We start from the raw sequence: 26461 nt of genomic DNA on the forward strand, positions 1-26461 counted from the left end.
TTGTTGTAGGGCGCATCACGCACACACAAATGCAATGCATTTGAGCCCATTGAAACTTCAAGAGCCTGTGCACATGCACAGGCTGAAGCATAGGCAAGGGTGCCCTAATTCTATTGTAAAAATGTAAAAGGCGCATCGATGCGCCCTCGGTGTGCTAATGAGCACCTTGGATTTCTAGGGTGCCAAAAATCACACCCAACGCACAACTCTTTTGTGGCGGGCTATTGCCAATCATAAAAGACCTCCTACTAAGGCCATGCGGGTCTTCTCGGATGAGTTGTTTGAAAATTACAAAATTTAAGATCGTTCAGTGAAAGACTGCAAACAAAAATCGTGTGAACATGGTTTTCTTATTCAATTTGGCAAACCGCATTTAGCTCTCCCCCACATTGTGAACATGTTGAGCTTCAACGCGTGCCTGCGCACAAGCCCTAAGAGCCCATCACTCATGTTACGTCTAGGCAAAACATCATGATTCTTTGAATTATTGGATGCAGCTAAAACCCTAGGCGTCTTTTCAATCATCTTTTCAAGCTTAGTGCACACGCTTCCATTAGGGAGCAGTTGGTGCATATCTCTTGCCACCTCTAAGGAGTTCACACACAAAAATTGTGAACGTTTGGGTCACCGGTTGTTGCTTTCGTCGTACGCGTCTTCCCCCCTCTACATTGTATATGCCCCTCTCTGCACCTGCCCAAACCTCCAGATGGTAGTTTTCCTCCCTTCCCACTGGTTGTTGGTACAGATGGGTCTATGCATCATTGTGATTTTCGACACTGCCAAGGGGCATGCAAGCATCTGAGTAAAGGAGCAGTAGTTCAAACATAAATGTAGTTTCAGTGGTATTCAAAGGTCGGATGCGCCATTGGATCACTCCAAATTCATAAGTTTTGTTGAGCCACCCAGGTGCATGCATTGCCACCCAGATGCGGTGCATGGAAACAGCAGCCAAAATGGAGGGTGCGTCGATGGCGCATTCATGCTTCCATTCAATTAATTGTGTGTCCAAAATTTGTGTGCAGCCAGCCCCGTTCGCTTGTGCACTGGCCCTCAATCATGAACACTTACTTTATTGGCTTGCCATGGGTAGCCTTAGTGAAGGTTCTACTTTGAGATGCCGAAAATAATTTCGAGCATTTTCCTAATGTGTTTTTTTTTCAATTTCCATGATTGGTTGCTATGTTGACTTTGAATCATCTCTTTAAATTTGTTTTATTTATTTTTTTCATTTTTCTTTTTGTGATTGGCTAGTGTGTTGACTTTAGAGCATCTCTTTCAAATTTGGGCGGGTCTGGTTTCTGGACATGCATTCATTCTGATTGTGTCCTCATCCATTTCTCTCTCTCTCACTTTGGGAAGGCCCATTGAATAATACTATTTGAGAATAGGCTCGCTATCTCATCTTTTTGTTTTTGATCACCAACGTTACGTTATTCTGACACCGATTAAAAAATTAGAGTCGTCACAAAGATCGCTTTGAGAATAAAGTTTCTCCCAAATTGAATCCGCTTTTGTTGTCTCTCTAAACAATGGCGTACTTGCAAAAATTAATAGGAGTAGAAGCGAATTTTACAACATTGGTGGTGGTTCAAGGCAATGGGCCAGATTGATGCATAGTGGAGGTAACCCCATACCGCGATGTGGAAGGTAGAGATTTTGACATTTGCAAAGAGAGTATTTCGTTGCAATACGTGGCAATGTCCACATGTCTTGAGAACAATCTACTATATTCAAGCAAATTCTTCAAGTATGTTGTTCTCTATTCTCCCTTTCATGTTAATTAGATCATTTCAATTGATTTAAATACATTGTTGCATGTGGCTAGATTGCTTAATGTACACAAAGCAAGTCATCAAGCTCTCATTAGGCTATGAAATATAAGAGTTACCATGAGTTTGCGATTAGCATTCATAGTGTGACCCCATCTCTAGAAAAGCGAGCAATTGCTTTGAAAGGAAGCTCCCAGTTTGAAGGCTTCTTGTAGCTTCTCAACCCTTACACATCTTGTTACAGCAATGTTTCGGGTGCCGAGGATGTTATGCAATGGGCGCCTAAGGTGAGGATGCATGGACAACATTCCTTCCAAGTTGAACACAATAAGATTTCAATCTACAAGCATTGATGACATGGGTGCCTTTAGTGCCAATGAGGAGCAAGGTCAAGAGTTCTTCAATTCATTCCCTCGGGCAAAGACACACATTCACTGGGCACTCCCATGGAGCCAATCAATCTTGATGTTGTTGAGTGCCAAAGGTTAATATGCCCATAAAGAATAAATGCACACTTGAACTACCAACCAACATCGAAGGAACGATTGTTTGCCATTATTATAAAGGCTAGGGATATGTAGAGCGATGTGTAGGTGTAGGGTTTATTATGTCATGCCACATGAAAAGGATATCACACGTCTCATGATTCATGTTGGCGACCACACTCACTATGTGCAACCCGGCACCTCCAAGTTGGCAATGGAGAGGACATGAGACCTAGTCCAGTCAATGGTCAACCATGACAAGATCATTAGTGCACGAAAAGTCCGGACAACAATCACAAAGGACATATTGATGCCTAGCTTGGTAAAGCCACGCCATGACATGTCAAAGAATGTAGGAGATCAAAATTATTTCACATCTTATAGGAGCTTACTCCCTTGGTGGAGCGCAAAAGGTTAGTTGTTTATATGGAGTTTTTCTCTTAACCATTTTAAGAACGGTCAATAGCGATCGAATGGAAGTAGGTGAAAGCACTCGAGTATATGACAATATTTTTTAAAGCTAAGGATTGAATATGGATTTTTTCTCTTAACCATTTTGAAGAATGGTTAAGAGGGCTCGAATGGAAGTAGGTGAAAGCAGACAAGGATATGACAATATTTTGAAGCTCAAGTGGGACTCCATGTACAGTTTTTTATATGGTAGCAAGTTTGTAGGCCAAGGGTTCCCTAAGGACAAGTGCTTTGTCATGAACATGTCTACAATGAGGCTTGACTCCGGGGTTGACCTTATGAATAGGATGTGATGGAATGGAAACGGGGATCTACAACAAGCTTGCATACAATTCGACCACACAAAGGTGATCAAGAGAATGGGTTACCATGGGTTGCCACATGTATAATCCAAGGTATGTCAAATACATTCTTAAAATTCCATGACCTTCATGTCTTCTTGTAGTTGGACATAAGCTTATCATCAGTGTGCACACAAAGAGCTACTTACCATGGTGACATGTGAAATGAAGGAGGAGGACAAGGAATCACAAGTGCTATTTTGGCAGACGTTGAATGAAGTTATGACTCGAGCAAGGTATGATGCAGCTGATTTATTTTGGATTTATGGCAGATGAGGCACAAGCAAATTGGAATATGTTGTGTGCATAGTTTACAATAATGATGGTGTCATAATGGAATGCGGGGAATGTTCCTACCTTTTCCATTGGGAGCCAAGCTTATACATTGTCAAGTATGTGAGGTGAATAGATCAACAAGAGCACAAAGAAATTTGTGAGCGATGGAGAATGGCCACAATGAAGGAGGATGCACCATTGTAAAGCAAGCTGAGTAGACAACATGGAGAGTAGGTCGAGTGTGTGACAGTGACACCCCTGCAATGGAGTCATGGTTGAGTTGGTGGGAAGTGAGAATATCTCATTAGGGCAACAATATGATAGCGTTGAGCAATCATTTTGTAAGTATCCATGTGGGAGGGATTTTCTTTAAGTGTTCTGACATGCTACACTTTGATCTATGTGGATAGGAGGAGGAGATAGTGAGGACAAGGCAAAAACCCCATGTACGAACATGGTAGAGCCAAAGCACAAAGCTTGCTAGCTAGGGAGGGATATTGGAGTCACATATCTTTATACGACACCAGTGTCTCAGACATGGCAAATGCAGTGCTCCAAAGTGCAATGCAATAGCTTAGAAAAGAAAAGCATATCAGAGAAGGACCTTCTTTGGGATCTCATCTGGAGGTCAAAGGCACGTGAGGTACCAACACAAGTAGTACGAATAGTGCAACATGTTGTATCTAGAACTTTGATGTTTAGAGATCCATCCATGCTAGAGGGGGATAGGGAGATGTCACAATGCAAGTGAAAACCAAATGTCATTCTTGATGTGGAGGATGATAGCACCAAAGACCAAAGTTTGTCTTCCACATAGTCAATCAAAAATGAAAAGGCCATCAAAGGTGAATACAATTTGAAGGGGAGGTGAATCCTAGCAGTTGTCACATCAATGGGGAGCCTGTAGTGGAGTGGTTGATGCACCCACACAATAGCTTATGCACACAAGTCCCACGAATTTTACATTGGGCATATTAACCTTTGGCACTCAACAACACCCACACAATAGCTTATGCACACAAGTCCCACGAATTTTACATTGCTTGTGTGTACTTTTGTCCAAATGTGCCCATCATACTTTTTCTCCATGGCATCCATTGGGGCCATCTTTCCAAAGGTTGGTGGAAACTCAAATATGATGTTTCCATCGTACATCCTTGGATGTTCCACCACTCTTTTCATCCAATGTGGTTGTGGCAAGAGTCTTGTCAAAGTGTTTGATTGCTTGGTGGCCTTGTCAAAGTGTTCGATTGCTTGGTGGCCAACAAAATATTTATTAGCCTCATTTGTGAACTCTCCATTGGACCATGCTCGAGATGCAACACATTTGTTGGAAGTGCATCAAATACTATAGTTGCATGTTCCTTCTATGCAACGAGGGTACACCACAATGGAACCTGTCAAAATTCATGTGGTTTAGCAAGGGATGTGACACACACCTGAGTCCAGATCGAAGCATTAGCCCAAAGCCCAATACCCACACTAATACTCTTGAAATGGCCTATTGCAAGTGGTATTAACATCACACAGCTAGAGGTAGACCTATTGATGGTTGGAGATTCACTTTGGAGACATCAAATACTGGTGGGGCATCGGTCCTTGCTCCTGAGGCACATGTAGACAACACTTAAATGGCCTCAGCTTCCAATGGCAATAATGAGTGGGAGGGATGTCGGGAAAAATACATAAGTGGTATATCGCAGAGGCAGCACATGATCACATTCTTTGTGCATTATCCTTACGAGTCATGGTCCTCACTAAGAAAGTGGTTGAGGAGATGAAGCATGCGGTGCTAGTTATTGAGTCTATGGATGACTGATCGCATGCAATGGAATATTATGTGCACATATGTGCAAGGCCCGTGTGCACATGTCTAGACTTTCAAAAATAGTTCCAAGCCCTAAAACCATACCTAGCATGCAAGCATATCTACTTTGTGTTTTTAAGAGTGACGGATCTACATCTAAAGGAGCACATGTTCATCCATTAGCCTATGCTCTCAATGATAGAGGTGGCTGTGGTGCTATCTCATGAGCGAACTTATCGAGAATGATAATATAAAATCACAATGTAATTTAAAGAGAGTTTATGGGTTGTGAAGGTGTGACTTGAAATCTATGCAAGACCCCATAGTCTAATATCTCAAAAAATAATAATTTCTCTTAAGTTTCAATTTGTAGTCTACTCCATAGTTATCCATGTCATACTGATCCAAGACTCCATAACCCATGTAAAAAAAGTATAAGTTATCTTAAGTTTCAATTTCAATTGCTTTAGGGAATGTGGCAAAGAGCGAGCGAGCGAGAGAGAGAGAGAGAGAGAGAGAGACAGACAGAGAGAGAGAGAGAGAGAGAGAGAGAGAGAGAGAGAGAGAGAGAATGCTTGTCAAAAGATGCTCACCAAAAAATCACACCCATGTACATCGATCACATCACCTTTCACATCCAAAGAAGCATGCCAATGAAGCATTTGCTTCCACTCCATTGAGGATGGGTAAACCATCAACCTCTAACTCTTCACTTTTTTCCCTCCCTTCTCTCACCAAGCCCTGCCAAATGGGCAACCCACCACAAAGCTATTTGGACAAACGTACTAGTAATGAGGATGAAAAATCAACAAATGAAAACTACTCTAATTTTCGTTCTAAGTAAAACATAATAGAATGGACTTCTAAAAAATTCATGATATCTCAAACCTCCTCATCCTCATCTAGTAAAATTCATCTTTCAAAGTTCTATCTTGAATACCATGACATTTTCACTATCATCAATGTCATCATCAGCTTTCTACATCATTATTTGCATTGTTCTCATCTATTCATTACCTTGATTCTTGATTTTGTGTACATGAAGTCCTCCTCGTTACAGAATGACACCATTGTTAGTAGGTTTGTCGCCTTCATATTCTTTACAATCCTCATCATTTTGAGGTTACATCTTCATTATTACAAGAAATATAAGCATAGTTTAGTTGATTAATCTTTGGCTAAGCCAGGGGAAAATAAAAACCTTGAAGGTCGGGAAGGCCTTAGTTAACCTTAGCTCGCCAGCCTCGAGTCTTTGTTTGGTTTGTCGGGTAGGAGCATCTGTTGTGATTCCTGCCGTTGTTAGTTTGAGTTTTCTCTAGTTTGCTATCTCTAATATGTTTCGTTTTGTTTCTAACAGTCTGCAATCATGTATCTCATGTACTACACGAACGAAAATGGCGAGAAGGTTTACACGTTGCAGGTATTTTCTCTGAAGTATAAATATTTTGGCGGGTCGGTTTTGCCCGTAATCTGTTTGTGTCTGTTGTCAAATTCTTAGGGATGCTAGTTTTCATAATGCTTTTCGGGCCGCGCTTTGTTTAGAGCGAGTTAGTCGAAAAATAGTGAATACACTTCCGTCCATGTAGCCGCATGCTACTTGCGTATTGAAGAGAGAGAGAAAGTCAGGTTCAGGTCCAACTGAACAGGAATGGATCCCTCTCTCGTTAGAAATGGAACGCTATTGCCAGCACAGAAGTAATCACCAGCTTTTGACCAGGACCGGCCAACATGCGTCTGATAATTCAAATCAGCCTTGGAATGCTAATATTCAGCGCTTAGAACTGTGTTAGTGGAAATGTAAAGGGTGAAGCTAAAGCTAGATGTGAAAATGTGAAGGGCAAAGCTAGATGTCAGAGGTTATGGGTCAATGCTTCTACACGTCATTTCTTCGTTAGTAGCTTCCTTCTTAATGTCATAATTTTTGTTGTTTGGGTTGGGGTTTTATAGCTTGGTAAGCAGTAGGTTTACGCTAGAGATTCCGGAATCTTTCGAAACGCAAATGGCAACTTATATTCATGAGAACATAAGCATAGCTAAGTTACGCTGATTTTTGTTTTTCTCTTTAACTTTTAATTTTGTTTGATGTCTCTTACAAGCCCCCTTCTTCCCTTGTCTCTTTTTCTCTCTCCTTTGTTCTTTCGCTCAAAATTTTAATTTGTAAGATTAGATATATAGAAGGTATAAATAGAGCCTTGTCAATAACCTTGAAGTGGCAACGCAGGTTCTAAGTTCTATGTTTACAGGGATCAATCCGAGATACTCCAAGAATCATCTTAGTTGTTCCCACAACCTCCTCGACACTCCCACAAGCTCCTGGCCAGTTTTATGGTGGCACGTTTACATTTGTACATGAGCCCAAAGTTCTTTTAAATACCAAATAAAACTTACGAACGGCTCAGCTTTCTTTTTCCCCCAAAAAGATGGCTCAACTTTCTTGTGTAACACATGAGCTATCCTTTTGCATCCAACAAAACATGGACAGGCTGAACTCAGCATCATGGCTACAATGTCATTCTGGCATACAATGCCTCTATGACCATGATATGATCCTTCAATCAGGTTTTGTATTTATGGGATCCAATTCTGTCCACAACAAGAAGGTTGTACAGTTGACCGGCTTCAAGAACACTCGTTCTACACCCCTTGCCTTAGTTTTACAAGTGAATAAGTGTTAGTTGACTTGGTCAAGAGATACACAAACAAAAGCCACCTCTGTATTTGGACCAACCATTTTTCCAGCCTCCAAAAGAGTTATCATAGTATGACTAGCTAGTGGACCCTACAATCTGTCTGATTCTAGAAAGTATTCCATCGGAGTGTCCTCTATATAGGGTTTCTTTTATAACACGAGGGATCCAATGACAAATAACAAACTAACTTGACCAAGGTCACATCTGGCCTAGTCGTAGCCTGTTTGGTTCTCGAATGCTTTTTGCAGAAAAGAAAATAAGTCTATGCAACTCTTCATCAATTACAAAGCTCTTAACAAATAAGTTCTTGCTATCAATCATGCGTATCACACACGGAAGCATCCACAGTGAGAATGGATCACCACTTGGTGGTTTGATGATGACATGTAGTATTACATTGACTAAGAACATTATTGATTAGGTGTGATTCTCTGTACATAGGTTTATCATTTCCACCAAGGTCTTCTTTTAAGTGGGAGGGGATGTCACAATCCATGACTTATTCCTTTTCTAAACCTTAGACTTATGGATGGATGGACGATTATTGGAGGATATGCCCTCATGCTAGACTTTTTAAAAGAGGCACAATCCTTTACAATGTTTGAAAAAAGAGGCGGAGGTTGCTTGCTACGGCCAACGCTCCCTGCAGCTGAAAATATATCTCAGGAATCACACAGTGCTAAATTCAACTCCATTTCTATCCTTAGTGTGCACATACGGTGCTGCATGGACATCCTCCTGGAATCACAATTGGGACTCCTGAGTATGCTGCTGTCCTGCAGGGATTTTGGAGGGAACTAGAGGCTGCACTGGGCTGGAGAGAGAGGCTGAAATGCTGAGGGACTGAATGAGGAATGAGGGCTGCAAGGCCCCCTCTAAATAGGGGGCTGAGCTGACCAGCCAGTTGGCTGGTTGGCCATAAAAGCAAGCCTAGGCTGCATAGGGAGCGGCAAAGGGCAGCCTATAAAAGGTGCCCAGCCCTTTTTCCTTTGCTTGGAGCTGCCTCAGGGGGCCTCCTACATTGGCTGCTCCTGCCTCCTTTCATAGGCCAGCCCTTGGGGGCCCTTCCGGGCTCCTACCCTAGGTTGAGACCTTAGACCTAGCTAGACCCTAAGATGGAAACACTAACCTACTGAGTTCTCTAGTGGGTACCAGTGAACCAGGACTAAATAGTGAGTAAACTCCCTCCAACAATCAATATTAGTATGAACAAGTGCAAGGAATGAGATTTGCATATGTGAGTAAGCGAGAACTATGTTATGGAAAGTGCAAATGTACATTAGCATTGAGTAGATAGGGCAACAAGCAAATAGGCGTGTGGGTAGCAGATTGGTAGCGTCTAAAGCATGGACACTAGAAGTGCTTAAATATACGTTGAGCATTTCACAATTGAAAGAGAGGCAAAAGGATGCACAAGGTGAAGATTGGCCATGGTGCAAAGTGATGATAGCCAGCTGGTTCTGCAAGAGTATGCAAGAGGCCTTACACACAACATCCAAAAATGAAGAAAGAACAAGCATACATCCCAAATCTCAACAAGAGAGGGCATAAAAAGCTAGAAAGTTATGAAAATTAATTGAAGAGCTAAAACAGCTTCTTAAGATTCCATTTATATAGACATCTTAATTTAAACAAATGTTTAAACCTAAATAAGAAAAGTATTAAACATCACATTTTAATTAACGAGGTTCTAAATATTTTATTTTAAAATTTTTTGCCTTTACCCATGCACAAGTGATAACACAAATAGGCCGATACAAATGGCATTTCCTAGGCTTGCTAGGGTTACAAATCAAGCTAGACTTATCAGATTTAATCCAAACTGAAATCGATAGTTAGGCCTTAATACGTACTATCTAATGTGTATGTGAGTGATCAAGGCTCTAGAACTCTGTTATAGATTGTTAGTTTTGGAAATTATGCTGATCTTGTAAGTTTAAGCTATAGTCCGTCTTTGTAAATAAAGCATTATTTCCTAGCACACCAAGGCTCATACCCTAGACCAGTCTGAAGTCACTAGGATGTCTGTAAGGCAGATATTGTCACTCCTCTTCACAAAACACATATTCGCTTGCTTGGTAAATTTGTTTATAGCACATCTTTATTTTCTAAAATTTCAAGTTCTGTAAATTAGGATGTTTGTCATAAGAATGCATATGTTTTCCCAGTGTTCAGTTAGGTACTAGTTGGCTAGGGTCTAGCATTTGAGGATAGACATCCATTTAAGGGGTTATGGGCATTTGTGTCTCACAAGCTGAAACACATCTCTGTATGAGTAGACGGATAGGCCACACCCACCCGAATTCCCAAACATGGGACCAATCAAATGCATAGAATGGAGACTAACCCAGCAACTAGTAAAGAGTGTGCTTTCTATAGTGGGCCTGTTAACATGAAAGAGGAAAAGAGATACAAGACAAGACGGCAAACTATTAGGCCTAATCTCAATACTTGCAGCAAGGCTTGCTCCTGCTGCCCCTCCCCTCCCCCCCCGGCACCCCTAGCTGCCGCCTCTGCTCTCCATCCCTTCGTCGCCCTCTGGTTTGCCTTCGGTCACCCCTATGGCTTCGCCAGTGGTTCATTTCGAGCCCACCCCCAGCTGGAGTTCTCACGTGGGAGTCAGGTGCTTTGTAGCAGCCCGTATGCCCAAGACCAGCGCGAGAGGGCGCCATTGCTTGGCGACTCTGAGCGCCCAGCATTTGGGCTGCATACCATGCAGCCACGTTCCTTTTTGGGGCCTTGTTAGGCCGTCTAGCTGGCCTTGGACCTCTGTGGGCACTTTAAGCTTGGAGTGGCCAACAGTTTGTGGACTCCTAAGGGTGTTCGGTGCTGTGATTTTCTGCATGGGCTTGTGGCGCCCCTTCAAGAGCAGGACAGTGGTGCCTTAAGCTCCCCCAGAGCCACTCGCGGCCACCCTTTGTTGACAGCAGCTAGGCTGCTTTTCAGTGCAGATTTCAGCTCTTTGAGGGGCTTTTCAACCAAGACTACTAGCAGTTTGCAGATCGATTTTGGAGAGGCCTTCATCTTGCCCTTTGAAGATCGAGCTTTGTCTTGTAGCACCCCTTGCAGCAGCTCGTTTTGGAGCTGCTGAGATTGGGCACTGCAAGTTTTCTCACCCGTTTAGGAGGGCAGCGAGGCCTCTAGCTCCCGGGTTTCTTCTAGAGGCTTGTTTCTTGGTGTTCAAAGCCAGTCTACTGCTCGGGTGCCTTACGGGGCTTTTCTCGCATTGTCCTTTAGTGGCTTTCAAGTCTGTGTGGTGAATCTTTGGTAGGCCTTTACAGTAGGGGTTTCCAGGGTTTTAGAGGCCTTTTTTCTCTTCTTTTTACTAGTCTTTTTTGGGATTCAGAGTGACTTCCCTGCTTGCCCCCCCTTTCTTTCTCAAGCAGCAGTGAGCTTTTGCTTGGAGCACACATCAAATACGGTCCATGCACATGATGTACTCCCTTTCCTTTAAGAACTCACTCTTGAGTTCATAAGAAGGTCCGGAAACTCTCTCTGAAGATTAGTCAATGTCTCCCATGTGGAATCCTCCTCCTCTACACGATGTTGGGGATAAAGGCATAATGTGCTATCCCTTGTATAAGTGGTACTTATAATGCCACGTCATCACCTTATCTATTCTTTGTCTAAAAGGCGATAAGGGAAGTCACATCAAAGACTTTTGCTTCCCACAAACTTGTGTTCTCTCTTTTGCTCTCTCACCTTCCTCCATCTCCCTCTTGCTTACCCTCCTTGCTTCCATCAATTGGTATTAGAGCCTCCCTACCCACCAGCTTCTCCTCGTTCCCTAGCCTCCCCTCACACTTTGTGACCTTTCCATCGCAGGAAGTCACTTGTTCTTGCTGCCCACGCAGTCCAGCCACTCTCCCTCGCTGCCCCTAGCTGTTTCGTGGAGTTTCATCTCGGGAATCACTTCTATTCCTGTGCTCCTAGTTGGAGACATCTTTTGGGTGAGTGTACTTGCTGTTTTTCAGCCTTTTTGACTGGTTTTTTGGGTGTAGCAAGCGAAATACAGTGAGAAAGTGGACAAGGACACTTTCCAGTTGGAGCTTTTGGTATTGCTACACCTCCTTCAGCAGGGCGACTACATTTGGATCACATTTGGTCAGATCTGGTGCTGTTTATGCTGGGCGACAGTTTTCAGCCACACAGGAGCTGAATTTCGTCTGTCATTTTGGGTTTTTCCTCCAGTTTTTGCACTAAATCTGGTCGCCTACACCTGTAGAGGAATCCTGCCAAGTTTGGTTGGATTTTGACTGCCCGTTGCGAAGTTCTTGCTGATTTTCAGTTTCCAGCCACAGGGCAAGGTGGAGATCTGTGGATTTCGCACATTCTACTGCTGAATTGACATCATAAAAGTGGTCGCCTACTTGAAGGGACGCTGTCTGCCAAGTTTGGTTGAATTCGCCTTCATGGTGCTGAGTTATCATCACTTTTAGGGTTCAGCCTGTCAGAAAGTGACACGTGGCAGTGGATAAGGCACAGAAATTTGGGGCTTTTGCAAATTTATGCATTGGAAGGCTTGCTCTTGCACATTGAAGCAAGGAAATTTCAGTTTGGGACACATTGGAAGAGGGAATCTCAAAGAATTCAGAATATTCCAAGAATATTCCTTGAGCTTGATGCCAGAGGTTATGCATTTGTGAATAGTGCTTGGAGCACTTGGATGCATTGACATTGTTGCAAAAGTGGTACTGATTTCCTTTATGCTTGGATTGTGTACATTTGTGGTAGTCAAAGTTTGACTTTTGATCTCAGAAATTGGGGCTTTTGGTGCACAAGTGCTCAGCAATTTTTGTGACACTGGAATAGTGTCTTGGATGCCTTTGTGTTGAGAAAAACAAGAATATTGTTTGCTGCAAATTTATGACTGTTTTTACTGTCATTTTGGGACAGTTTCTCTGAGTTTTGGATGCCTCTATCTCTGTCACAAGTTGGGACAGAATTTTGAGTGAGTTACACTCAGTTTTGCAGGCATATTTCACTCAGTTTTGGAGTTATATTGGTGCAGGAAATTAATCAGTTTTGGTACTGTTTATGCATTCAAAGTTTTGGCTGCAGGTTCTCTCCAGTAGAGGACATATTTTACAAGCTTTTTTAATTTCCTTTGCTGATTTTTATTTGCTGAGATATGGCTTCAAGTGGGAGTGAAGGTGGTTCACTTCTTAACATCAAGAAGTTGGAAGGAGCACACAATTTTGCCATTTGGCAAAAGCAGTGCTATAATGTGCTTCTTCAAAAGCATCAAGCCTGTCCTATCAAGGAAAAGGTAGTGAAGCCGGCAAATATATCAGATGATGATTGGGAAAGTGTTGATGAATTGGCACGTTCTACAATCATGCTTTCTATTTCAGATGTGCTTCTATTTAATGTTGAAAATGAGAACACTGCAAGGGATATGTGGAAAAGGTTGGAAGATTTGTATGCTCAACAAAGTGCAGCAAGCAAGGTTTATTGGCTCAAGAAGCTCATGGATCTTAGGATGAAGGAGGGCACAACTATGAGTGTGCACCTCAATGAGTTCAACTCTATGATCAAGCAGTTGGCAAATCAGAAATTTAACATTGATGATGAGTTTAAAGCAACATTCTTGCTTTACACTCTTCTTGAGAGTTGGGATATTTTTAGAACAGCTTTGAGCAATTCAAATCCTATTCTTATTTATGCAAATGTTGAGAGTCAGCTTCTCATGGAGGAGATGAACAAGAAGAACAATTCTTCAAGTAAGTCTTCCACTGCCCTTAACACAAGAGGAAGACCTCAGAATAGAGGCAATGACAGCCAAAGGAACAGATCCTGCAGTAAGTCACGTCCTAAGAAGGATATTTAATGTTTTCATTGTGGCAAAAAGGGGCACATGAAGAAAGATTGGTTTAAGCTGAAAAGGGAGCAAAAAAAGAGCAACAACAACAATCAGGATGCCAAATATGATAAAGACAAGCAACAAGTAGAGAGTAGTAATAGTGGTGTGACGATTGAAGAGGTAAATGCAGTCACTCATGAGAGTGAGGATGACATTTTGTTTGTTTCATCACTTGATGCACATGCTTTGGTCACAGAAGAAGACGGTGACATGACCACTTAGATCATTGATTCAGGTGCTTCCTTTCATGTGACACCACATAGGGAGTGGTTTTGCTCATATAATGGTGGTTTACAGGGTGTTGTGCATCTTGGAAACAATTATGCATGCTCTATTGCAGGGATTGGAGATGTGAAACTTGCATTTTCTGATGGCACACATTTTATACTTCATGATGTTAGGCATGTGCCAAAGCTGAAAAAGAACTTGGTTAGTACTGGTCAATTGGATGATCAAGGCTACTACACTGTGTTTGGTAATAGTAGGTGGAAGATAACCAAGGGAGCCGGAGTCATTGCAAAGGGGTACAAGTGTGATACTTTGTATACTTTGCATGTTTTTGATGTAAAGAATCATGTGGTTGCCGTAACTGAGGTGCCAAAGGTTTCATTGTGGCATGGCCGGTTAGGATACATGAGTGTTAAAGGAATGCAAGTACTATCTCAATTGGGTTATTTACCGTCTCTGAAATTTTCAGAATTTAAGCATTGTGAGCATTGCATTTTTTGTAAGCATTCACAGTCACCACATAAAGTGACATTGCAACAAAGATTGACACCCTTAGATTTGGTACATAGTGATGTATGTCAAATGCCTTAGTTGTCTATGGGTGGTCATGAATACTTTGTTACATTTATAGATGATGCCACAAGGAAAGTGTGGGTCTATTTCATCAAGAGAAAGGATGAAGTTTTTGGTGCGTTTCAAAAGTTTGTTGCCTTGGTTGAAAATCAGACAGGCAAGAAGTTGAAATGCTTATGCTTTGATAATGAAGGAGAATATGTCTCCAAAATATTTCAGGAATTTTGTGACATGAAAGGGATAAAGAGGGAACTCACAAGCTCTCATAATCCTCCACAGAATGGAGTTGCAGAGCGAACAAATCGGACTATTCAAGATAGAGTTCGTAGTATGCTCTCTCATGCTGCCTTACCCCATGGTTTTTGGGCAGAGGCTGTTCAAACAGTCATTCATGTCATCAACAGGTCACCGATTAATCGGTTGGATGGTAAAGTACTTGAGGAACAATGATATGGCAAGCACCCTCATATAAACACTTGAGAGTGTTTGGCTGTGATGCGTATGTGCACGTACGAAAAGAGCAGCGCAACAAACTCCAACCAAAGTCAAATAGATGCATCTTTATTGGATATGGTGACAGTGGTGAAATGGGGTATAGATTGTGGGATCCCATTGGAAGGAAGATTATACGCAGCAATGATGTGATTTTTCATGAGGAAAGCATGCACAGGTAGCCCACTTAAAAATTAGAAAACAGGAAGGTTGTCTTTGAAGAAATCATTGTGAATAGACAGCAAAATATGCCCAATAATATGCAGCAAGGTGCTGCTGCAAATGTCCCTAATGCACAGGGAATAGAGGCTGAGAATCAGCCCAATTAAATTGCCTTTGATATGCCACAGATAGAGCCACATCTGGGTGATGTAGGACAGCCAGAGGAGGTGGTACAGCCACATAATATGGCTGATATGCAGGCTGAACAGCCAGCCAATCAAGATGATTGGGTAACAAGATCCACCAAAGTCTCCAAACCTCATGATAGGTTTGTTTTTGTTCCAGGACAGAACTACGTGGCTGATTTTGTCATGCTGACAGATTGTGGTGAGCCTTCATGCTATCAGGAAGCAATGAGAAGGCATGATAAGAGAAAGTGGGAGAAGGCTATGCATTCAGAAATGGATTCTCTTATAAAAATAAAACATGGGATTTGGTGAAACTACCAACTGGAAAGAATGCCTTGCCATGCAAATGGGTTTATAAGATCAAGGTCGCTCATAATGCTGAGAACAAATACAAGGCAAGATTGGTTGCCAAGGGGTTCAAGCAACAGAAGGGCATTGACTTTGATGAAATTTTTTCTTTTGTGGTGAAAATGACAACATTGAGGGCTGTTTTGGCATTGGTTGCACATGAGGATATGGACTTGTGTCAGATGGATGTCAAGACTGCATTTCTCCATGGTGATCTTCATGAGGAGATTTATATGGTACAGCCTGAAGGGTTTGTCAGTGAAGGCAAAGAAAAGTTGGTATGCAAGCTGAAAAAGAGCTTATATGGGTTGAAGCAGGCTCCCGAGATAACCATATGGCTTCTTTGCACGCCTCTGTGGCTGCAACATATTTTGCCTCTGTGGTAGATAAAGCAATGCATTTCTGCAACCAAGAGATCCATGAAATAGCACCACCACCTAAGGTGAAAACATATCCTGTAGTAGACAGTCTTTGGTCTACACATCTTGCAAAATCTGAGTCTGTGAACCCATGAAGAGCCAGGTCTTTCTTCCCAAATCAAATGCACACATGCATTGTGCCCTTAAGATATCTCATGATACCTTTCACGGCTTCCCAATGCTTCTTGCTAGGTGTTGCCATGTATGTACTGACAACTCCCACTGCAAAGGCAAATATCTGGATGTGTACCCACGATTGCATAAGGAATCTTGGCCATTTCAGCCCTCTCATCATCTGACTGTGGGCTGTCTTTCTGACTGACTTTCACATATGGAGGCAATGGAGTACCAAGAATCTTTTCTCCCTCCATATTGAAACGTTGCAAAACCTTGCCAATGTATTCCTTCTGAGACAAATAGAGCAATTTCTAATTTCTGTCCCGTATGATGCGCATCCCTAAAATGTGATTTGCATCACCAAGATCCTTCATATCAAGTGTCTTATGCAGTCCCATCTTCAATGCATCGATCTCATACCGAGATTTGCCTCTAATAAACATGTCATCAACATAAATGATGAGCAAAATAAGGCTACCATCCTTTGCTTTCTTGGTATAGAGACGGTGATCAACATCACTTCTCCTAAACCTTTGAGATTGCATGAAAGTATGGAATTTGAAGTTCGTGTCATTTGGTATCAGAGCCGCCCTTTCACGACAAGTAAAGAGGTGAAGTAGCGTAGGAGATTTCCAGGTACGGTTCTCATATCTGCGTAGGATTTTCCATATTCTCTTCTGTTCAAGACGAACATATGGGGTTGGCAGTTGCGCTGGTAACTAGTGAAATCGTTGGATTTCTTTGACTAGTTGGGATTCCTCTGTGGCTCGCCTTTAGAGAAGGAATTTGACGCTGGATTATTGTATGAGAATTTGGAATCATTGATTAGCTTGTTTTTTGAGGAATTCTCATGATTGAGATTCTCTTTTGTGTATATGTTTTCTATGTACACTTCTTCCTCTTTTTGGGCACATTGCCTTCAAGTGGGAGATTGTTGGGGATAATGCTATCCCTTGTATAAGTGGTACTTATAATGCCACGTCATCATCTTATCTATTCTTTGTATAAAAGGCAATAAGGGAAGTCACATTGAAGACTTTTGCTTTCCAGAAACTTGTGTTCTCTCTTTTGCTCTCTCACCTTTCTCCATCTCCCTCTCCCTCTTGCTTCTGCTCCTTGCCCCCATCACACGATCCTTTGTACTTAGTGATCGTCACGAAATCCAAGAATACTTTAAGGTTTGTGTGGTACAAAGGTCAAATCTTCAACCTCTATAAGTTCTTGAGGAGCTACTAATTGATCCTTAGCACCTAGTACTTCCTTTAGTCTACTGACATGAAAAACTGGATGAATTCTTACACTAGGAGACAATTGTAGTTCATGCCAATTCTTCTATAATCTTGTATCAGGGGATAATTCCTAACCTGTTCAGTACTTAGGCTCTTGGATTCCTTGGGAATACGCAAATATACCATCGTTCCAATAGAGAACTCCCTGGGTGAACGATGTCTATTAGCGTAAAATATATCCCATGTCGTGGGCACTTCTATAGACTCCTTAGCAAACTGCAACATCTTTTGCATGTCTTGCAAGAATGTCCTAGCAGCATCATTCTTGACTCGCTTGAATCCAACCATTACTGGTGACTTAGGTTGAAATCGGTACATAAGCGTAAAAGGAATCAAACCAGTACTTGAATGCTTTGCACTGTTATAAGCTAATTTAACCATGGGTAAATATTCTTCCCATGAAGACTACCTCTTGGAAACATATGCACGAAGCATATCCTCTAGAAGTTGGTTCACAACTTCTATCTGGCCATCAGACTGGGTATGTTTAGAGGAACTCAAACTGAGAGTGGTATCTAACTAGTGTCCAGAATTCACTCATAAGCGTAGAATCTCTATCACTGACAATGTCAGCAGGCAACCCATATAGACAAAACAATTGGTCAACGAACTGTTGAGCCAATTGACTTATTGTAACAGTTGATCTAGTAGGTAGAAATCCAGCCATCTTTGTCAGTCGATCCACGATGACCCATATGGATCACGACCCTTGCATGTTCGTGGCAATCTCGTGATAAAATCCATGGAAATACTTTCCCATTTATTACCAAGGATGTCCAAGGGTTGTAGTAACCCCGAGCTTCGAAGGCTTTCAGCCTTGGTCACTTGACAAGTGCAGCAACGTACTATGTAGTTTTGAACAAATTCTTGCATCTTAGTGCTAATAAAAAGTATGTTTCACAAGAGACAGTGTTGCGTACTCCAGGATGTCCCTCACTAGGTACTTAGTCCTAGGGTCTAGGTACAAGTACTATGTACTTCTCTTTTCTTAATACACTAGTTGACGTGACGGTTGCTATCCTTCGACCCTTGTACCTTGTACTTGCTCTTCCGTTTATCGATCCTACACAAACTTGTGCAGAAGTTGGGGGCTGACCACGATGCCTAGCGATTGCACCTAAGAGGTGCTGCTTCCAGCCGGGAAACAGTTTTGGCATCGCAAGATCGATTAGCTTCCAATTAAAATTCAAGCCTAATGACATTTTGACATGCTATGTTGTGCACTTGGGATCATGTAGATTTGTTGCTGGGCATAGAGTGGTTTAAAACCCAAAATTTCCAGATTGGTTGGGAGTCTCATTGTCTTTCTTTTTTGCATAGAGGCACCCACATATCTATCAATTGTGATGATGTTCTCCCTCCTAGGGATCTATTGTATCTGTGATATAGCTTTGAAATCTATTGAAAAATTCTTCTTCTTATGTGTATCAGTGTGTTTTGATTCCACTTTCTTCATTTGTTTTTTCTGTAATTGACAAGAATGATCTAAGCGTGTTGCATTTTGTGTGGTCTTGTGCTGCTCAGTTGGCCCCTCTCCTCTTTGGAGCCGTAGCATCTGGGCGGACAGCTTTTCTGACTACTGTTGCTGCATCTGCATCGTTGCTACCATGGCAGATGGCATCATAGGCCCGTCTGGTCGCATGGGTGCTGCTGGCAGAGAGGCTGTTGGCCGCTTGGCGGAGCTCCACCTAGTGTGGCATCCCCTTGTCCTCTGTGTTGCAGGTGTTTCGTTGCTCATGGTTGACTTACTAGAGCGGGTGGTGACCATGCACCAACAATCCTCCTCTTACAAACTCAAGAAAGAAATTCTGTGTACTGAAATAAAAGGCATGCAAGCTCCTGTGCTCACATCTGTGAGTGTGTGTGAGGGAATCCGGGATTAGGTGCAACCACCCTCTCCCTCCTTGGAGAGTATTTGCTGTTTGCTAATAGTCTGAGATACAACTTTTGCCAAAAGCCTGAGAATACAAATGTAGATAAGGGGCTGTCCCTTCCTGTAGGATGGAGATGGAGAGAGGCATGGTGCTCCGCCTTGATGGTCCTCCTGGAGGCTGAGGGCTGTTGCTGTAGACCATGCTGCTGTTGGAGCTGATGCAGAAAAGGGGGGGCGGGGGGGCGGGGAAGGGCTCCTTAAATAGGTTTTAGTTCAAACTTCTTCCACCGATTTAAGTCTGTAAATCCAGAGACTGGTTGAGTCTATAAATCCACAGAGGTGCTGGGGAGGCCTATAAATAGCAGCCATTCTGCCTGGCCTTTCTTCATGTCCTTTGCTGCTGGTTCAGCCCTGCCCTAGTTGCTGCTCTGCTGCTCCTGGGCTGCGTGGTTGCCATGTAGACAGCCATGGCAATGGGCTGCAAGTTTTGGAGGTCAACATCTCCTGATGTCACCTAGAGAGAGAGGGCCTTGCGTGTGGGCGTGCCTGCCTAGTGCGAGTCTAGGGTAGATGAGTGAGGGCCTGTGTTGTGGGTGTGCCCGCCCCCTGTGAGGGTAGTGTAGGATAGTCCACTGTGGCAGGCCCTCTTGAGGCGCCCTGGTCAAGCCTGTGTAGGGGGGCTTGTATGGTGACCCTTTGGTGCTGCTGTTCCACTCTTGGAGGCCCATGGAGTCGGCCCATGTTAGGGCAGCAGGTGTTGGCCATAGGAGAGGGACAGTCTGGCTAGGAGGCAGGTCCTAGAGCCCTCATATGGGGCTCTGCAGCAGCCTTTATAGAGGACAGAACGACCCACCTACTTGCTGGGCCGTGCTCCCTAGGCTGTGAGGCCCCCCCATATAGGGCTGTGCACAGCCCGTTGTGTGCTGAGGTGGTCGGCCACCTAGGGCTATTGCTGGTCCTGCAGTCAACCCATGTGGTGCAGGGTACCAGCCCCCTCTTAGGACTGATGGCAGCCCCTTATGTAAGGCAGAGGTGGGTCGGCCCACCCTCCATTGCAGGTCGGTTGCCTAGGGCAGGGGATCGGCCATGTGCCACCCTGCTGGTCGGTTGTTTAGGGAGGGGCTGGGGGCTATTTATAGGCCCCCCCACAGCCCTCATTTCCCATCAGCTGGAGCAGTCCTTCCAGCCCCATTTGTGCATCTTTTGGAGCAGGTTGTGGAGCAGTTCTTCTAATGACACGCGAAAATTTGCTTGCTCCTAAATTGTTACGTTGATTCACGGGTGAAGGCACATTCAATAACCTCCCAGCCAACCTCGGTGGTAGCAAGCTCTCCTACACAAAATCAGATCACGTAAAAAGCTTTTTGCTTGCTTTTTCCCAACAAGCCCCAAAACTCCCTAGATGGATCTAGTATGCTACATGTCTTCAAATTAGGGTCCTTCCTTAATGCATTCAGCTCTAGAGCAGCCTGTTGTGCAGAGGTTTTCCACCAGGTGTAGCGGGGCTTTTGCCAGAAATCACTTGCAGTTCTCCTGTTTCTTTCTCTCCCTCTCAGTGCGGTGTGTGCGAGGCGTTCTCTCTCTCTCTCTCTCTCTCTCTCTCTCCATTTCTGTTCATTTCTGCTGCACTTCTCACAGCAAGATCTTAGATGCCCATGATAGTGGGGTCCAATCAAATACACTACCCATGTGGCAGCTGCACTGCCCACATGGCAGCCTCTCTTTGCCCTCCCATCTATTGGTCTGACTACCCATTATCCTCCTCTTATGGGACTCAAAGGTGGGGAGTTGACCCCTACATTGACCCCCTCTCAATGAGCCACCATGTACCAAAGAAATGATCATTCAAAAGCTCTTAGGAAGGTCCAAGATCCCACACTTCATGTGCCTCCAAGTGCTGCTCTGCATTGAACACAATCAACTGGAACCACCTCGAAATACTGGTACATTGAGAGGGCCACCTATCAAGGACACTACTAATCCAAGCCATGAACACCTCGCTCTTTAATATACCCAGGCATCAACAGCTCCATTCAGTGGTCCCCCTCAGAAACTAGGGACAGATGAGAACCAAGCCTTATGGTCTGTTTCTACCTGTTCCATCTCTAGCCGCATCCACAACTTCGATTTTGAGCCGCATCCACAACTTCGATTTTGAACCTTGTATAGTGAGATCCTTGTGGCTGCTGTACATAGATCCTCACCAATTGACTTCCTTCCAAAAGCTCTGGAACTGCTCCTAGTAGCCTTCAGAACCAAGCTCTCAATGAGGTGCACTAAAATCAGAATTTTGAGCCCACCAATATAACCTATAATCTCTCCTGTTTCCTGTTCGGCATCATGCTTCTTCCTTGGAAAATCCCTTGTGCCCGTTAGGAACTCATCATCTCTGCAGAGTCTAACAGCTTCAGAAGGCATGCAAACAGCTCCAAATGCTTCTACCTTAAAGACCCCCTCTGTTTGTGGGAAGGCTTTCATCTCCACTTGGACAAACATTGTGACCAAGGCATGCAATTGAAATCAATACTAATGCACATTGCACATAGAGAAAACATACCCTAGTCTACTATTTTGCTTGCCATCACAGTGAGATAGCGCTCTAAAGTACCCATCAAGACAGCATCTTGATGACCCTCTAGATCCTCATATCCATCAGTGTATCCAATTGCCTCACACTCCTGAAGCAGTCACCAGCCCATTGAACCTGTGTGGAAGCTTGCAAAAAGTATAGCTCATCGATTGCTATCCAATAGCAGCCGATTGATATTTGAGAAATTCGCCTTTACTAGATGGGTCATTGATAGATTCTCCCTCACCAACTGTCAATGCAAATAACTAGTTCTGGAGTGTAACTATTCGAGCCCTATTGTTGGTCTTGAACAGATATTTTAGTATCTCTGCCAATTGAATGTATGGAAGCATCGAAATTTGCAATCGTCCCACTTATCATGGATAGTGTATCGTCATCCCTGTCACCTGAGCACCCAATCTTTGATCTGTGCTGGATCTGCAACCTTCATGACTTTGCCCAATGCATTCGTTCAATCATGGGGATCAGTCTTGACACCATCAGTAATCTCCCATAAGGCTCTTGCGACCATGTGACTCTGTATTTATCTTCCCAGCATCCCCTTCTACCAAATTTAGGGGTAGGCATACCAGACGCCATGGATGCCTCCCTGTAAATTCTGTCAGCCATCTCAGCTGCATTGTTGCAGCCTACAATTCTGTTCATAGGCTGGGATACATTTTTGGGACAAAATTTTTAAGCGGGGTGGGATCATAACAATAGTAAATTTTTATAAGCAAGGTGGGATTGTAACAATAATGGATTTTAGTTTCGTTAATTCGATAGTTGGATCCCATTAAAAGGGGCCACAATAATGAGGATAGTAAACTGTAGTCTCTTAAGTACTTTTGTATTTTAGTAGTTTTAGTGGAAGGGCACTTGCGTGCTAGTTTTTCATGCTTTATTGCCATTACAGTCATAGGTAATTCTGCACAACGTGCATGCTAATAGGAAGCCCTGGGAAATGAGGCCATGATTCAATTTTGAGTTGCTTTGCATCTGGATTGGAAATCTATAGAGCTTTCTTCTGCGCTGGAGTTCAGAGCATGAATTTTCTCAGTATTTTTGAAATACTTCTATTTTTTAATATCCTTTCACATCAACTTCTGTCGTCTGACCAGAAAGAGTCTCCATTGGGAACCCCGACCCAGTCAGCACATCCAGGTATTTCAGGCAATCATTCCTGCTCATTTATGGCATAAATTATGGCACTGAGCCCAGAGTTTTGTAAATTTGTGTTTGTTGTACCTTTTGAACAGCTCGCTTTTCACCAGATGACAAGTTTTCTAAGCATCGTGTTATTTTGAAGAAGCGATTTGGGTTGCTACCCACTCAATCCCCTATGCCAACCTATTAGAAGAACTGCACTGCTTCTAGTATGACATAGCTTTTTAAGAGAGGATATGGCCTGCATTTTTGGCTGGCTACGTAGGTCAATTTGTGGTTTTATTGTAAGTTATGTTTAAGATAGCAAATGGTTTCAACACTCGGCTTTTGCTTAGCATGAATGGATTTTAAAATCAGCAACCTTTTCCTCAATTTTACAAGATTTATGGAATCCTCCAGGGAAAAGTATGTTTCCAGATTGTCAGCTACATGATAGCTATAACAGGGTGTATTTTGTGATTGTTGTTTTATCAGAAATGACATCATACACAATATACAGAAAAAGGTAGCATACAGTGCAAAACATCAATCCACCTTCCTGAAGATCATACAGCTTACACTTTTTTTCCCTTCTATTTATCATTGGACCTCTTAATTGCTATACGCCTTGCCTACTGTGCAGCTCACCTTTTTTCCTTTGACTATGGGGCTTTATAATTAAGCAGTTGACCTATGCCATATAGAATGCATAATGGGCTTTGCAATTGTCTAAAAATCTCTGTTCACAATTTCATGATATTAATGGACTGGCAGATTTCATCTTGTGAATTACTATGTAACCGTTTGCTTTCTTTTGAAATTTGAACAAGGGGCATTCTGTCCAATAATTATTGTCTTCGAATCGTAAAGGTTGAGACTGAGTTACAGGTACTAAGGATTTGGTGGAAACTTCCACCTTCAGTGGAAGGGAAGATAATGTACAAAACTACGTTTTTAAGCAAATGTTGGAACTAGCAGTGTAAAATGTCACTTCAGTAAATCTCGAAGTGGTGGTGGACAAGATTATGACCAATAAGATGCATCGTGATATGTTTAAGAAGATTGTAGCAGGCTTACTTGATGTGTAGCCCTTGCACTAGAACTATGAGACATTGCATTTTCAAAGTGCGACATGGCCATTGAGATATGAGTTTTGTTTCAAAGCTTGTTTGGGTTCTGTTTTGTCAGTCGTTAATGAAGTTGAGAGGGGATACCCAAATTTCCTTATAAATTGCTGAGGGGGCATGTTTGGAGAGCGTGATGTGGATGGGTGATAAGAGGAATCTCGATAGCTTTGTGTGGTTGGCCGATTGGCTTGGACATATGTTAGGCTAAAGAGTAGAGATTGGGGGAGGCACAATGTCTCGAAGGGCTGTAAAAATAAGTAACTCATTGATGTAGGTTTTTTGTGTGAAGGGCTTATATTTGCTATGGAGGCTACATATCATCTTAAAGCAACAAGTGAATGAGCTATCATTATGGACGAGGAAGGGATATAGATTAAGAGGCTTTGCAATAGATTTTGCGAGACTTTAGATGACAATTCGACTCTAAAAGAGTTAAGCATAATCTTTATCAATGTGTTCGCCTCACTTGTAAGATTGCAGGCTGGTAGTATCAATTCCTTGTTTTATGGGATCAAAGCCCATCTATGTAACTTTGCCAAGGTTGCTAGTCTTTATTTCGAACTCTAAAATAGGATGTGGGTGAGCTGTACCTACGATAGAATGTTGGCTATGATCTACTGCAACGAATCGTTGCTGCTCCATCTTTTTCTTTAGCAAATTTTGTTATTTGTCAATTTCTATTATAAGAATTGTCAATGGCCTTTTGCACTAAGTCTAATTGTTCTTATTGTAATCTGTCACTTCTAGTTTCTACCATTTGTGTATTTATTTGTTGTTTTGCATAGGAATTTGATGTTTATTTTATATCTTTGTTTTGTATTCTATTGTTGATGCAAACCTTATATTCCTTTTTAATGGTAGTCCTCTCGTGCTTTCACCATTGCATATATTGTACTTCTAATCTCTTTCTTAGCAGAAAATTGAAATCTTTAAAGGTTATCTAATGCATAAATCCCTGATATACACTCCACATGGGTTTAAACACCTAACCTAGTAAGTCACCCTCTTCACTTACAAAAGTTCTCCCAAATTATGGAAGGTTCCACGCTCTTAAGAAAGAGTTAATGGATGCCCAACAAATATAAAAATATTATTAGTATAGGACCCTAGAGGTTTCCTCCTTTTCTAGGGCTAATCCATAATGAATGTGCATTCACTTTCCCTTTAAGAATGTTCCAGTGTGAAACTTTCTTGATGCCTACTCATTGGAACTCGAGTCCCTTGCACCTCCAAATATATGTGAAACATATATGGTTATGTTAATGCACCTAGAATACCCTTCCCTAACACCTCGTCCCTTTAATAGCCTTTTCCAAACTAAAGATCTGCTGCTCTATTGACTTTGATGTGTGGAACAATTGACATATCCTTGGTCTCCTTAAATAATATTAATGGGGAACCACACAATTATTCTTAAATATAGTTTTTGATTTAACGGTATCATCAAAGGTGTCGTAGATGACGGTTCAACAACTAACGTTATGAACCAAGCTTGAAACGTTTGAGAGGCTTGGCCTTACACTATCAAGTTGGGCCTTCCAATCTCTATGAATGGAAAACAATAAGAGGGTATCACCCAAGGGAATGTAATACCAATTATCAGACGAGGTCAAAGATACTCGGACCTTGAATAGCTTCTATGTCTCCAAATGAAGTCCAATACTTGATCCTCTTCAAACGACCATGGATGGTTTGGCTAAACTCTCAAGTGGACAGCCCCATTGGAAACCTCATTAGGAGAAGTAGGAATCGGATTGTCCTAAATGCTCACCTGCACAGGTTGAAGGTAAAAAGGGCCAAAGATTCTAACTTAAGAGTAAATAGAAGGAGACAAGGACCTTGACACTTCATTGGGTTGGGACTCAATGACGACTACCGGATCTTCAAAGAAGAAATGGATGAATGATAAATCTAAGGGCAATCTAGGACCCCAAAACTATTCATGTTGGGTCTCGATGTGCAAATCAGATCGATACATTTGTGCACTAGATTCATAGATGTCTTCGCTCGCCCTTACCAGATGTATTCATCGATGTCTTCGCTTGCTGACTAGAAATACTCAAGATTGTATTTGTAGAATAGCTAAACACGTTGAGGCTGTAACTTTCCTGCTCGAGTCAATTCATACTAACTGTAGATGCCTCATTAGCATTAGGTGAGTCTTCATGGAACCTTAGAAATATAGGCCCCACGATGAGTTTTATTTGGCCATTAGCATTAGTTGCCGT

At 42.5% G+C, this 26461-nt stretch overlaps 1 protein-coding gene across 4 annotated transcripts; it reads left to right on the forward strand.

The window, feature by feature from the left end:
* Positions 1 to 6290: 6290 nt before the first annotated feature.
* On the forward strand, positions 6291 to 24945 carry NOP10 (nucleolar RNA-binding Nop10p family protein). 4 transcript variants are annotated; one of them, XM_087390617.1, is made up of 4 exons: positions 6291 to 6357; positions 6507 to 6569; positions 23082 to 23124; positions 23220 to 24186. In XM_087390617.1, the coding sequence occupies exons 2-4, from the start codon at positions 6516 to 6518 to the stop codon at positions 23315 to 23317; spliced, it is 195 nt and encodes a 64-aa protein (XP_087246743.1). In that variant the 5' UTR covers positions 6291 to 6357; positions 6507 to 6515; the 3' UTR covers positions 23318 to 24186. The 4 variants fall into 4 exon arrangements, with proteins under 4 accessions (XP_087246743.1, XP_087246745.1, XP_087246744.1 ...); XM_087390619.1 differs by lacking the exon at positions 23220 to 24186 and adding an exon at positions 24523 to 24945 and having other exon boundaries at positions 6332 to 6357; XM_087390618.1 differs by lacking the exon at positions 6291 to 6357 and adding an exon at positions 6359 to 6397 and having other exon boundaries at positions 23220 to 24187.
* Positions 24946 to 26461: the final 1516 nt, after the last annotated feature.

The sequence above is a fragment of the Dipteris shenzhenensis genome, chromosome 19 (genome assembly GCF_047967505.1).
Source record: "Dipteris shenzhenensis isolate YYH24624 ecotype China chromosome 19, Dip_SZ_1.0, whole genome shotgun sequence".
In the NCBI taxonomy this organism is placed as follows: domain Eukaryota; kingdom Viridiplantae; phylum Streptophyta; class Polypodiopsida; order Gleicheniales; family Dipteridaceae; genus Dipteris; species Dipteris shenzhenensis.

Coding starts and splice junctions, on each gene's coding strand:
- NOP10 (XM_087390617.1), top strand. CDS start 6,516: ATGTATCTCATGTACTACACGAACGAAAATGGCGAGAAGGTTTACACG. Junction 6,570..23,081: donor AGAAGGTTTACACGTTGCAG/GTATTTTCTCTG, acceptor TCGTCTGACCAG/AAAGAGTCTCCATTGGGAAC. Junction 23,125..23,219: donor GACCCAGTCAGCACATCCAG/GTATTTCAGGCA, acceptor CCTTTTGAACAG/CTCGCTTTTCACCAGATGAC.